At 39.2% G+C, this 13,387-nt stretch overlaps 1 protein-coding gene across 3 annotated transcripts in view; it reads right to left on the reverse strand.

Annotated features, from left to right (window-relative positions):
- Nucleotides 1–4,978: 4,978 nt before the first annotated feature.
- Nucleotides 4,979–13,387, reverse strand: part of ST6GALNAC5 (ST6 N-acetylgalactosaminide alpha-2,6-sialyltransferase 5) — a 189,369-nt gene continuing 180,960 nt past the window's right edge. For 2 of the 3 annotated variants that reach the window (XM_082420882.1, XM_082420880.1), the window contains one exon: nt 7,494–9,568. In XM_082420882.1, coding sequence (XP_082277008.1) covers nt 9,337–9,568 — 232 coding nt within the window. In that variant the 3' untranslated portion in view covers nt 7,494–9,336. Of the gene's footprint in view, nt 6,707–7,493; nt 9,569–13,387 lie in introns of those variants that run through there. The other variant, XM_082420881.1, reaches the window with a different exon arrangement.

Here is a 13,387-nt window from a genome sequence, read left to right on the forward strand (position 1 = left end):
CAGAGAATATAACTAATATTTTATAATTACCTTATATGGAGTGCAATTTGTAAAAATATTGAATCAATATGTTGTACACCTGAAACTAATATAATATTGTAAGTCAATCATACTTCAGTGTAATAAATAAATAAATAAAAATTTAAAAAATTAAAAGAATGGGCAAAAGCTTTGAACAGGCATGTCACAAAAGAGGATATGCAAATGGCCAATAAGCATATAAAAAGGTGCTCAAAATCATTATTCATCAAGGATATATGCACAGGAAACTATATTCAACATCTTATAATAACCTATAATGGAAAAGAATCTGAAAAAGAACATATATATACACACACACACACACACACACACACACACACATATATAAGTGAATCACTTTGCATTTGTGATTTCTGGTTTGTTAGTAAACCAGAAACTAACAAAATATTGTAAATCAACTATACGTCAATAAAAAATAAATAAAAAAATATATATCCAGTTATATCTATATCCAGTTAACAATCACACTTGAATTTTTGCCTAGACTGTCAGTTTCACTCTTCCTGTTATATCCAATAATAAATTTATTAAAATTTAAACAACAAAAGGATATATGAATCTAAACCCATAATGATTTACCACTATCTAGCCAGAAAAAGGGTTACACTCCTAAGGACTGACAATACCTTGCGCTGGTAAGTATGTGAAGCAACTGGAGCTCTCAGTTACTGCTGGTGGGAGTGTAAACTGGTGCAACTAACTTGGAAATCTGTAAGTACCTACTAAGGCCAAGCACAGGTGAATCCTGTGACTGAGCAAATCCATTCTTTGCCGTGTACCTAGTAGAAATGAGCACCATGTCCATCAAAATACATATACAAGAATTTTCATAATAGCCAAATTTGTAGTAGCCCCAAACTGGAAACAACCCCAAAGACCACCAACATTAGAATTTGTAATTCTAGTGCAAAGTGATACTATGCAGCGATGAAAACAAAACTACTGCCCATAGGCATCAACGGGGATGAATCTTACAAACATAATTTTCACTGAAAGAATCCAGACACACAAGAAGTACAATACATACCATGTAATTCTATTTACATAAAACTTTAAAACACCCAAAATAAATCTACATTGATAGAAGTCAGAAAGGAATTATCCTTGACCAGATTGACTGGAAAAGAGCATGAGTGAGCCTTCTGGGGTGCTGGAAATGTGCTAACCTGTGATCTGGGTAGTGGTTAGATGGGTGTACAGATATATAACATTTCATCAGTCTGTATACATAAAATCTGTGTACTGTATTGAATAAAAATGCCTCAGTAAAAACTAGTGACTTAAAAAAAAGAATAAGCAAACATCCCTCAGGAAGAAGAATAAAGTGAAGGGGAAATTGCCCTACAAGATATCAAGACTTATTATAAAGCTATAGTAATTAAGACTGTGTGGTATTAGTACAGGGGTAGACTGGTTAGAATGGAACAGAAAACAGAACAGAAATAAATCCCCACATATATGGAAATTTGACTGTAAATCACTAGAGAAGAATGAATTCTTCAGCAAATAGTGCTGGGATGGTTAGTATTTATATAAAACAAAAAGTATTTTTTCTACAAAAATAAATCCCTGACTGCCACATGAAAGACAAAAGCTTTGAAATTTTTAAGAATAAGATATAGGAAGATACTTATTGACCAGGAACAGTGGAAGATTTTTTAAGTAAGGTATAAGACGCTCTAATCACATAAGAAAAGATAGAAAACATGACTACATTGAAATTAAAAACTTCTGTTCATTGAAAGACTGAAAGACACCATAGAGAAAAAGAAAAGACAAGGCAGAAATTGGAAGAAGATATTTGCAACACATATAATCAACAAAAATACAGTATATGGAATATATTAAGAATTTTTTAAAAGAAAAAAGTAAGGGAAGCCAGCAGAAAAGGGTGTGAAGATGAATAGCCATTTCATAGAGAGGTAATACTAATGGGGAAGAAAAAATGCTAAACCTTATAAGGAATCAAGAAAATACAAGTTAAGAGGACAATGAGATATAATTTGCACGTACCAAATGGGCAAACATTTACAGTCTGAAAATACCAAGTCAAGTGTTAGCAAGGATGTGGGCAACCACTGTTAGGAGTATAACGTGTCCAAGCACTTCAGAAAACAATCTGGCAATATCCTGCACATGTGAACAACTGTAGCCCAGCAATGTTATTCCTAGATATATACTCTTTATAAAAATTCTTGCACGCATGTACTAAAAGAACTTTCCAGAATGTTCATAAAAGCATTAGCAACAAACTGAAAACCCAAATGTCTACTTAAAGAATGGATAGAAATAAATTATGGTATATTTACACAATGGCATTATACAATCTTGAGAATAAACTAGAGTTACACACAAAGAAAATGGATGACTCTTGGGGGAAAAAGCAAGTTCAGAAGACTATACACAATGTTGTAACAGTTTTATAATGTTTATTAATATTTAAAACAAAAACCATTTTATTTGTTGATGTATCTGTATGTAATAAAACTATTTATAAAGCAAGAGAATGGGAAATCGAAAATCCAAGATGATAGAAGGAACACTCAGGTAGCTTCAGGGGTCGTGGTAATATTCTCCTTATGTTTGCTTCGTAATTTATAGATTTGTCACTTATTATTTGGTATTTCTCAAATATTACATATATTATGAATATGATGTAATAGAACCTCATAAATATTCTGATAGAAGTTGTTACCTATATGGTTAAGTTTCTGCCAGGAAGTACATGATGACTGAAGGCAGAGACTCCAGAGGGTCTGTCTACCCTGTGGTGTCTAACCTGACTTTCCCACTTACTAGCTGCATGACCTAGTAAGTTACTGAAAATTGGGAAAGTTACTGAAGTTCCCTGTGTCTCAGTTTTCACATCTGTAAAAGGGGAACAATGAAAGAACCTATTTGCTTATTGGGGTCATGGTGGGGATGAAATGCATTTATAAATATAAAGCACTTAGAAGAGTGCTTGGTCCATGGCAAGCGGTGTCTGCTCTCATCTTCATCACTCTGGGGGCTGGGTATGCAACCTGTCCTAGTCTCAGCTTACTTATTTTCACAGTGGGATCATAGGATTATTGTGGAATACAATGTTGTGTTAGTTTCTGCTGTACATGAAGTGAATCAGCTATATATATACATATATCCCCTCCCTCTGGGACCTCCCTCCCACCCCCTGCCCTGTCCCACCCATCTAGGTCACCACAGAGCACCGAGCTGAGCTCCCTGCGCTATACAGCAGGTTCCCACCAGCTATCTGTTTTACACATGGTAGTGCACATATGTCAGTCCCAATCTCCCAGTTCATCCCACCCACACCCCCGTGTCTACATGTCTATTCCCTGCATCTGCGTCTCTATTCCTGCCCTGCAAATAAAGCAACTATACGCCAATAAAAAAAATAAACAAATATAAAGAAAATGACATTGTGCAAAGCACTCATTAGTCAGTAGATAAAATATAATTGTAAACATTTTGACTCAGTGTCATGGATTTCCTGTATTTGTGTTTTTTTCTTTTTTCTTTTTTTTTACTATTTTAACTATTAAAATATTCTTTTTAATTTTTATTGGAGTATAGTTGATTAAAAATGTTGTGTTAGTTTCTGCTATACAGCAAAGTGAATCTGTTATACATGTTCATATACCCACGCTTCTTTAGATTCTTTTCCCATATAGATCATTACAGAATATTACGAAGAGTTGCCTGTGCTATACAGTAGGTCCTTATTAGTTATCTATTTTATATACAGTAGTGTGTATATGTCAATTCCAATCTCCTAACTTATCCCTCCCCTATATCTGGTTTTGAAATTAAAGACTAGTCATGTGGTAAAGAACTAAAGATGCTAATCCTTAAGATGATTTATGTAGTGAGCAATGACATTCTTTTATGTGTAGTTAGACATGGTATATATCAATACTAGCTTTTTACTAACATTCCTGTTGGGATTCAGTTTGAAATCCTGGCATAATGTCTTTCTTAATATTTCATTAAATTACATTTTGCGATTATAATAGCTCTGAAAATGTGGGGAAATCTATAATCCTATCCACTCAGGAATAAGCACTCTTCTCAGTTTCATGTAGCCCTTTTCCTATGTCCTAAAGAATGAAATCAAGATCACACAATTAAATAAATACATGGAAGAGCAGACAATGAAGGGAAAAGAACTTCAGTGTCCACATGTTCAAGAGGTAATAGTTATGGTTTCTGTAGAGGCCCCCACCGGCAGCTACTCACCCTTCCTGTCTTTATGCCATCTTACCCTCTCCTGCAACCAGGTGGTCCTTGGACACCAGGTGCTGGCCAGGTGGTGACTCAGGAGCCTGGGATGCTCCACCTGAGGATACCCTTTCTCAAGAGTTCTCCTTTCCCCTCAGGTTCTGATAGAGATGAAACCATTTTACATGAGCTTCATGGAAACAAAAGGTTTTTTGTGGGGGAGGTATTTTGTTTTTAAGATAAATATATGCTTAATTTGTATAGACCCTCAGTAACCACCAGTTGGATTCTCAGCAGCTTAAGTAAGCTGTCAAGTTTAAGGCAAGCTATACTCATCTCATTTTAGCCTCCCTTTTCTAGTTGAACCACAGAAGTCAGAGCCCAAAATGCCTTTCCACTTTTTTGTGTGGTGTAGCATTTGTCGATATTAAATTTAATTTGTGCTAAGAGCAGCTCGCTAACAGCGAGAACACAAAGCTTGCTGAACTTCACTTTGTGTGTTCAGAAGAGCCAGCATAGCGAACCTAATGAAATCAGCAATATTATTCTACCAAATCTAGCTCAGCTCTGTTGATTAAAAATGTTATAGGCTTAAGGACTGACCCTATAAAAAACCATTTAAAATTTAACTATTTCATCACCTATTCTGTCTCTTGTACTTTTTACATGGAAGAATATGTACCAATTACCAATCCAGTGGGCCAACATTAAGAGGTCATCATCAACAACAGACATTTATTGAGTGCCTATTGTGTGCAAGGCACTGTGCTAGGCATGGGGCTACAAAGACAAAGGAGAAAGAGTCCCTGCTCTCAAAGAGCTTACAATCTAATTAGACTAACAGGACACATACATAAAAAGACAAAGGACAATCCAAGGTAGCATATGATATTAGGGCACTGAGTGGAAACAAACAGGATTGCAGCCTTTTTTTGCATTTCTATGGTGGCTCAATACCCTGAGTAGGTGGGGATGAGGGAGCTAGAATAAAGGGGTTACTCCTATTCATTTATAAGCCTTGTAGACACTCTCTCACCTCTTCCCACTCCGAAGTGTCTTATGGCATGTGCTAGAACCTGGGCGGTTGGTTCACTTTTACCCCGAAGACCTTAGTATTATAGTTCTCATTGAAGTGGCCTTTTGATAGGGTGACGCACTGTCCTGGCTTTCCTGGGACTGTCCTGGTTTTGGTACAGAAAGTCCATATTTTGGAACTCCTCCCCTTCCCTCCTCCCTTGGCCATGGGGAAACCAGGATGGTACTTCTGAAAAACCTTGTCCTGTAGTCCTCCCAACCTACTGTGGCTATTGCGCTGGTAGGACCCATCCCAAATCTGTTCCCCAGGTAGGTCCCTAGTTTAAAAACCTATAAGGAAGACCTTAAGAAACCCCAAAGACTGCTGGTTTAAGAGTACACTGTAGACAAAAGACAGCAGGAGAGAATGATGGCAAAGACAGAATGAGGTTCAAGAGAGAAGCAGTGAGGGTAGAAGAAATGATTGGGTCAGGAATGAAAGATGTAAGGGTGCTAACATCATCTGCTAACACTTCAGAGAGAGAGAGTGGGAACACAGACCCTTCTTTCAGAGTGGGTCTGTTTAACAACCTGAATCATCATGCCAGTGGAATACAGGGTATATTTCTGAAATGAGGTCACTCCTACATAAAGGCAAATATTTGGGCCTATTAAATCGGTACACATGCATTTAAATAACACTCTCATTCCTGATAGAATTTCAACATTTTCCTTCCTTCTAAATACCTTTACCTTCTAAATCAATAATTTTAATTTTTGAGGTGTGTTTTTATTTCAAAATGAGGTTATAGCCTTCCATTTTAATGTAATTCAAACAGATTAGTAATGGAGAGAACTTCAGAAAACAAAGGTAATCTGTCTTGAGAGCTCTTGTTTGTAATCTGATACACATATCTGGTAGGAACCTAAGGGTTCCAAGAGACCTCACAGAAATTTCTCTTTTAAGTACAGTACCTTGTGTTTTGCTTTCATTTATTTTTTGGAGAAAAGCTCTAACTCTGCAATCTTAGGACCTTGGAAGTTCCTGCATCGCTCTGGTTTTAGGTCTAGCCCTTAGGAGCACATACCAGGGTGAGTGAAGCACAGGGACTTAGTTACCAAGTACCCATTAACCGTAATGGAAATCACACAGTGAAGTCCCCACACGGCACCCTGAATATTTACCTCTTAATGTTCTTTTAATGTATGCTTTCTTGGGTGAATATTTACTGGAGAATATTACAGGCAAGATTCCTCCTTTTATGGGCCATTTGAAGTGATTGATTTTGCCTGTGCATTCCTGTATCGTTGCTCATAATGGCTATGGCCTCTGCCAAATGTTCTTGCGTTGAAATAACAGACGCCGTGGATGGGCCAGCCGTAGCTTTGTGTTACTGGGGTCTTAAAAGCTGAGAGGAAGCTGATGACACAGCTGGGGAGAGAGGAGAAAGGTATGTAACATAATGAGTATGATGTAGGCTCCAAACACAGTTGGATACTGAAATCACTGAGGTCTGTAAACATGGTTGTAGTCTTTTATATCAGAGTTGATTTTAATGGTGTTGCATCGTGTTAAGACTGATAGTCATGAAATGATATCGGCAAGAGAAGAATTCAGTTGCCCACAGCCAGTTCCAGCAGCACAGTCTGTCAGAGTTCTAGGTATTTTCTTTAAATGCTGTAATAAAACCACTGTCTAAGTTATAATTTCTTACATATTTATACCATAGTTTTAAAAATATAAATTCACATACTCACATATCCTAGCCACATGTAGATTTAAAATATTTCCCAATGAAGCCAGGAATTTCAGAATTCCTTTGCTTTACACTCTTTTGAGTATCTGAGAGAGAAAAGTTACAAAAAAGGTGGAGCTATCATATGATCTTAAAAAACAAAACAAAAACAAAACCCCTAAAACCTGAGGATAATACAGACATTTGAGATATTATTAGATTAGGTAATATAGCTACATCTTTGCATGTCCCAGTATGCCTTAAAAATAAAACTTGTTAAAGGAGCTACTTACATCTGAGCAATATAATCTCTTCAAGTGATGGGAAAGGTGGTCTATGAATCATTTATGTAAAATTCTTATGATTTTTTATAAGTTCATAAAGTACTGTTTGTCCAGAGTCCATGCTGTAGAAGAGATTGTGCTGGAATAGAATCCTATTGTTTCTTTAAAAAACTGAGACAATTTAAAGGACACATTCCAGTATGTTTTGGACAGACATTTCCATTGTATTGGCTTTTTACAGCTCACGCCGCACCACAATAATACCAACTTTATTTTTGCTAAATAAATATCTGGACTGTGTTTGCATCTCAATAACAGTACTCCGTATAATTAATAGTACTAGTTAATGCAAAGGAATGGAATCTCAGTACTAATTAAGGAAAGGGAAAAGAGCTGGTAATGTGAGAAACCTTCTTTAATCTCAAACCAGGTCATGTTTTGTAAAACAATGTCAGTCTCCATACATAGTATTTGCTGGTGCCTTCAAATTTGGCATTAGAGAAATTAATGCCTTCTAAGCCATGTGTAAAGACAACATTGGTATATTTTTTTTAAAGGCTATTTTTGAACAATATTACTTGCGTAAATGAAAATCTTTCACACTAGCTGATCTTGGCTCGGAATAAAAATAAGTCCTTTATACTTCTGAAGACGAGGGAACGGCAGTGAATATAATGTGAGATTTGCAGTAAGTGAATCTGAACAGTTCATAGGATAAATGAGTCGTATGATAGGGAATCTCCTTGTATTCTCTTCTCCACACAAACTCACAGAAATGCAGTTCCTTGCTCTTGTAGTCAGGGAATAGCATGAAAGATCCCCCCTGACCCTCAGAATAGCATGGAAGTTCTCTCTCTCTCTCTCTCTCTGGTGCAAGAAGCACCAGAGAAGCAGGGGATGGATTTTGGCCAGTGGGTTCCGTGGAGGAGGTATGTTTTTAACCACAAGAGGGGGATAGGTAGTAGGGGGATATAAAAGGCCCCCTAAAATAAGGCTCCTGCTACTGTGGGAGCCCCATCATTCCAAGTGCAAAGTCCTCATGTGGGTCAACAAGAGGCTCTTTGAGAGAATTTCAGATCTGGAATGAAACTTAAGAGGTCCGCTGGTACAGTGATATCATTCTGCAGAAGAGGAAACTAGGGCTTTAGTGAAGTAACCTACATCAATGATTACTAAAGCAAACTGTCTTTAAGTTTCTCTTGTTGGTATCTTTTTTGTTTGAACGATGCAGTTTTTGGTTTTCAATGTTGTCATTTGGAGCATTTCTGCATATTGGAAAATGTCATAGCTGTTCTTGAAGCCTGAGGGTTCAAAAAATGCAACGCAACATTTCCAAGCCAAATACCGTCGCATGCTAACGATGAGCACTGGGAACACGGCAACTCACCTCCCAGTTCCGGGCCTTTTCCAACCATCATTCAGGATTAAAGAATTAGGAAGGATAAATTACCACATAATCAGAATCTATAAAAATACTGGCCGAGAACACACTAAAAAAACTCTCAATAAATAAATATTGGGCATTTGCTTATGAAAGTCAGTGAAGATGTACTCTTCAGAAATCATGTCCATACTTTCAGGCTGCTTTTTACAAATCACACATACAGAGTCCAACAAATGACAAAGGTTCAGGTTAGGATACAAGTTGATAGAAAAATGACTTTTGACGTGGTATTTCTACAAAGGAATACAACTAATGTTGAGTTCCTAATGTCTCAGTTTCGAAGGCAATACTTAAAGAGATCCAAAATGTTTTTAGCCACGGCAACATCATTTAAATGAGAGTTCGGCCCCTATGGTAACCCCTTTTGAAAGGGACGACACTCATTAGGATGTATTCATTCTGGAATTTTCCCTTACAAACCAACGGCACTGCTGTGTAGTCACGCCTCAGAGGCACCTGTACATGGTACTTCTTGAGGGCTGAAGCTACCCCGGCGACTAATTCTGTTCCTCTTTCATGTCTGGTGTTTCAGGAAGTTCAGTGGCCTGACGTCTGATACAGTGGGTTCTTGGGATTTCCATCTGGCCACACACATTCCTCAGAACACAGGTTTATTCTCGGGATGACTTATAGCAAGTGATTCTGGTTTCCAGTCTGGTTGAAAAAAGTGAATATTGAATGTCCGTGCCCAGTTCTTAAAGACTCGTTTCTCCGTGATAAAGCGGTGGTGACTCCCCTTCCGTCCTCGCTCGTGGGAGAGGTACATCGTACATTCATCAGGTCCAAGAGGCTCGTAATAGTGATAAGGTACTGAAGGGTGACTGGGATCCCTGTAGGAGGAAAACGAGATAACTGATTAAAGAAAAAAAAAAAAATTCCTTTCACAGATTTAGGTAAGATGTTATCTTTAATAAGCTGATAAGCACAAACCATACTTTCAAGTTAAATGAATTCAACAAACGGCTTTGCTGATGTTTAAGCAATATGCACGTGAAGAGGATCTGAGGCTGTGAAATAAACTCAGCCACCATCATTATCAAACAGCAAGATTAAACGTGAGCCCGTAGGAGGTTCAGGCTTTTGGGATTTGGAAACTACGTAGTCCTAAGAGCCAGCTATAGTTATGATTTCCACTCTTGCCCCACGCAGTCTGTTTAGCACAAACAGCTATGAAGATATTTACAAAACAAAAACACATCCTCCTCCTTCCCCACCCCCGCCCCACTCCAAACCCTCCAGGGGCTTCCACTTACACTAAGAGCCTGGCCTACAGGGTGTTCCGTGATCTGGCTCCTCTCCAGAGCCTTCTCCTAACCCACTTGACCTTGTCTGCTATGCTCCCACCTTACTGGCCTCTCTGGTGGTCATCTCGACCAAGCTCGTCCCTAGCCTGAGGCCTTGGCTCTTGAGGGCAAGTCACCTGGCTGGAACGCTCTCCCACCAGCTCACTCCTTCTCACTGCTGGGGATCGATTCAAATGTATCCTCCTCGGAGAGGGCTTACCTGATGCCTGCCCCTTCTCTCTATCTCACTTGCATCTATTTTCCTTGTGGCATTAATCATTCTCTGAAACTGCTGTTGTTGTTTACTTGCTTATTGTCTGTTCATGAGAGCAGGCCTTTGTCTTGTTCTTAGCAGGTGCTCAATAACTATTTTTTTTTTTTTTTAAATTTATTTATTTATTTATTTATGGCTGTGTTGGGTCTTCGTTTCTGTGTGAGGGCTTTCTCTAGTTGTGGCAAGTGGGGGCCACTCTTCATCGCGGTGCGCGGGCCTCTCACTGTCGCGGCCTCTCTCGTGGTGGAGCACAGGCTCCAGACGCGCAGGCTCAGCAATTGTGGCTCACGGGCCTAGTCGCTCCGCGGCATGTGGGAATTTTCCCAGACCAGGGCTTGAACCCGTGTCCCCTGCATTGGCAGGCAGATTCTCAACCACTGCGCCACCAGGGAAGCCTCAATAACTATTTTTTGAAGTTCTGTTGTTGAAAGAAATTTATATGGAGTTAGCAGCTAAACGGCAAGCCTCTAAAGACAATTCCTCCTCCAGGTATGGCAAGTGGATGATCCAAGTTTGATCGCACGGGAGAAACTCAGCAGGCACGACGCCACCATTTTTCTCTTGCTGTTTTAGACGGACAAGGTACTCAAACCTAGAGTCTCTACATTGAGAAAGTCCAAATCTTCAACCCCTGCTGTGTAGCCCGAGAGTCCCCACATTTTTCGGTCTCTATATCCCTGTCTCCGCCTCAAAGGAGAAACACTGGCTCATTTCTTCAAGGTAATGTGAACAGGATTAACGTGGTGGTGGTGAGCGCCCTGATGTAGGGTTACTAAAATATCTCACCCCCAAAGAGGTCTGGTCTCAGACTGGGTTCCATTCTAGGCCAGTCCACCCCACCTCTTCTGTCTTGAAGTCTAAATGATAAGCAGTCAAGATATCCCAGCAGATAAACCTTCCTACCTTGACCTACACTCACCAAGCGGCCTTGTTGCAAGACTAAGCTCTTCTTGGTCTCTTCTTAGCGCTTCTCTTAAAAAGTGTCCCAGCTTCCTGCAAACCACCTTACAGCGCTTGATGCCCTGGGGTCCCCCTCCCAGCACTCAGCTCTACTCTGAGTAACTTGGTTTCCCAGAGATGCTCATCCTGCTAGATACCTATTCGTCTTCTTCAGAGGAGATCAATACACAAATGGCTTTTAGAGTAGCAACTTTTCTGGGGTCAAGGATCGAAGTCTTTTATCAAGAGGGGTGTCGAGTTCATGGCTCTGAAGACAATAAACCTTTGAGCTTCCTCTCCTCTGAGGTTAAAGTTCTTCCAGGAAGAGAGATTTACTTTTGTCATGCAGCATTTAAACATTCCTCATCCTGGGTTGGATGCTGTGCTGAGTTAATAGTTTGCATCTCTATTATGCCTGTCTCAGAAGTATCTCTGTGTTCTATAGTGAGACATCAGATTCCGTCCTGTCCGGTTATTATAGGGTTTGCTTATTTACTTGCCCTAGAAATTGAAACCCCTTAAAATTTTAACAGAAGGTGTTTTCAATATAGAAAGTGCATGGTAGGAAAAATTCAAGTTGGAACGGACCACTATGAAGAAAAAAAATTTTTAAAAGAGAAATATAAATTTGTGAGACAAGTCTCCCCAGATTCATATGGCATAATTTGGGGAATCGTGCTAAATTCATGTTGCCATGGTAAACTTGGGGTTAAGCTTTTATTCCAGTACAGATCAGGTTTTAAATCTGATTCATCTAAGTTTTGGACATAGTATTGGCATCAATCTGACTAAAGAGTCAATCCTGTTTCTAAAAATATCATGAGATTGATTTGGCACCTAGGCATAGAGGGAAATTGGAAACCAGCTAAAGGATGCTATAGGATCAATTTCCTTATTCAGGAAGACCATCTCCTTGAATGAAAATGTATCTGGCTCCACACTGATCTCCTAAAGGGAGAATTAAATTTACATATTTGGTTCTTATGGTTTCAAAGGTGTCCAAATAACTGAGGGTTGTCTCCATGCTTTAAAACTTTGTCCAAATGGCAGAAAAGGGCTTGATGGGACTTAGAAGGCAGAGCCGAAGCAACTGCAGGAACAACTCTCCTGTAGGTTGTCAGCCTGCCATCAGGTGTCATCCACTGTGCCGTTCAGAAAGCCCTTCCTTCAGAAAGTTCAAGGTTATAATTCTTTAAGCCTTTTTTCCCAAGCCTGACTTTCTAAAGGCTGCCATAGTTTTTTTTTCCCTCCACCAGATCCAAATGAAAACAGCAATAAAAATCAGCAGACTTTCCACATCGGGAGGCTACTACCGTAAAAGAGAGGATTCTGGATTGAAGAGAGGATTCTCAGGTTGCTGTCTGGGGTCAGGCGGTGCTCAGGGAGTGAAGGTGCAGGGGTGCGGGCTGTGCGGGCACGGTAATCACAGAGCCAGTTCCCTAAGCGGCAGCAGCCTGTCATCAGCCCTCCAGGGGCCAGTGGGGGAACAAATCCTGCAGAATAATGTGAAGAAGGATTGCTTTTTCTCTATAGAGAAAGCAGGTGGGGAGAATGAAAGAACTACCATGTAGTGCACAGGTATTAAAGAAATACCACTGCCTATGTTCCACCTCCACAGAGTCTGGTTTAATTGATTTGGAGAGGGTCCCAGGCATAGGTATTTTAAAAAGTGCCTTAGGTTTGAGTATCAAAATCAATAATGGCAGTATTGGATTATAAGTCCCATAAAATAAAACAGAATAAATATCCATGAGTCCATGATGATTTCAATAAATTACTGAATAAATAAATAAATGAAATACAGAATAATTCCAATTAATAATCTAGAAAGAATGAGGGAATAGAAAAATCACCATTAGAACAATGCAGTAATTGTTGCAGGCAAGATGCACAGATGAATGGAATATGAGAGAGGAAAAACATGAGGAGAAATAGGTTATTTGCACAAAGTCCCCCCAATGTATTTATTAATGATAGAGGGAAAAATTGTAACTTTACAATGAGTAAACCTGGCAGACACCACCTTCACCAAGTGACCAAGGTTAACATTGCCAGTAATAAGACATTTTGACATCATGTACCTCTTGATATAAAATGCTACTGCTTCTGTGGTAGCCTTCTCAGTAATGTATAACCTCAATCTAATAATTAGA

Source organism: Balaenoptera physalus (assembly GCF_965194825.1).
Source record: "Balaenoptera physalus genome assembly, chromosome: 1".
Taxonomy (NCBI): Eukaryota; Metazoa; Chordata; class Mammalia; order Artiodactyla; family Balaenopteridae; genus Balaenoptera; species Balaenoptera physalus.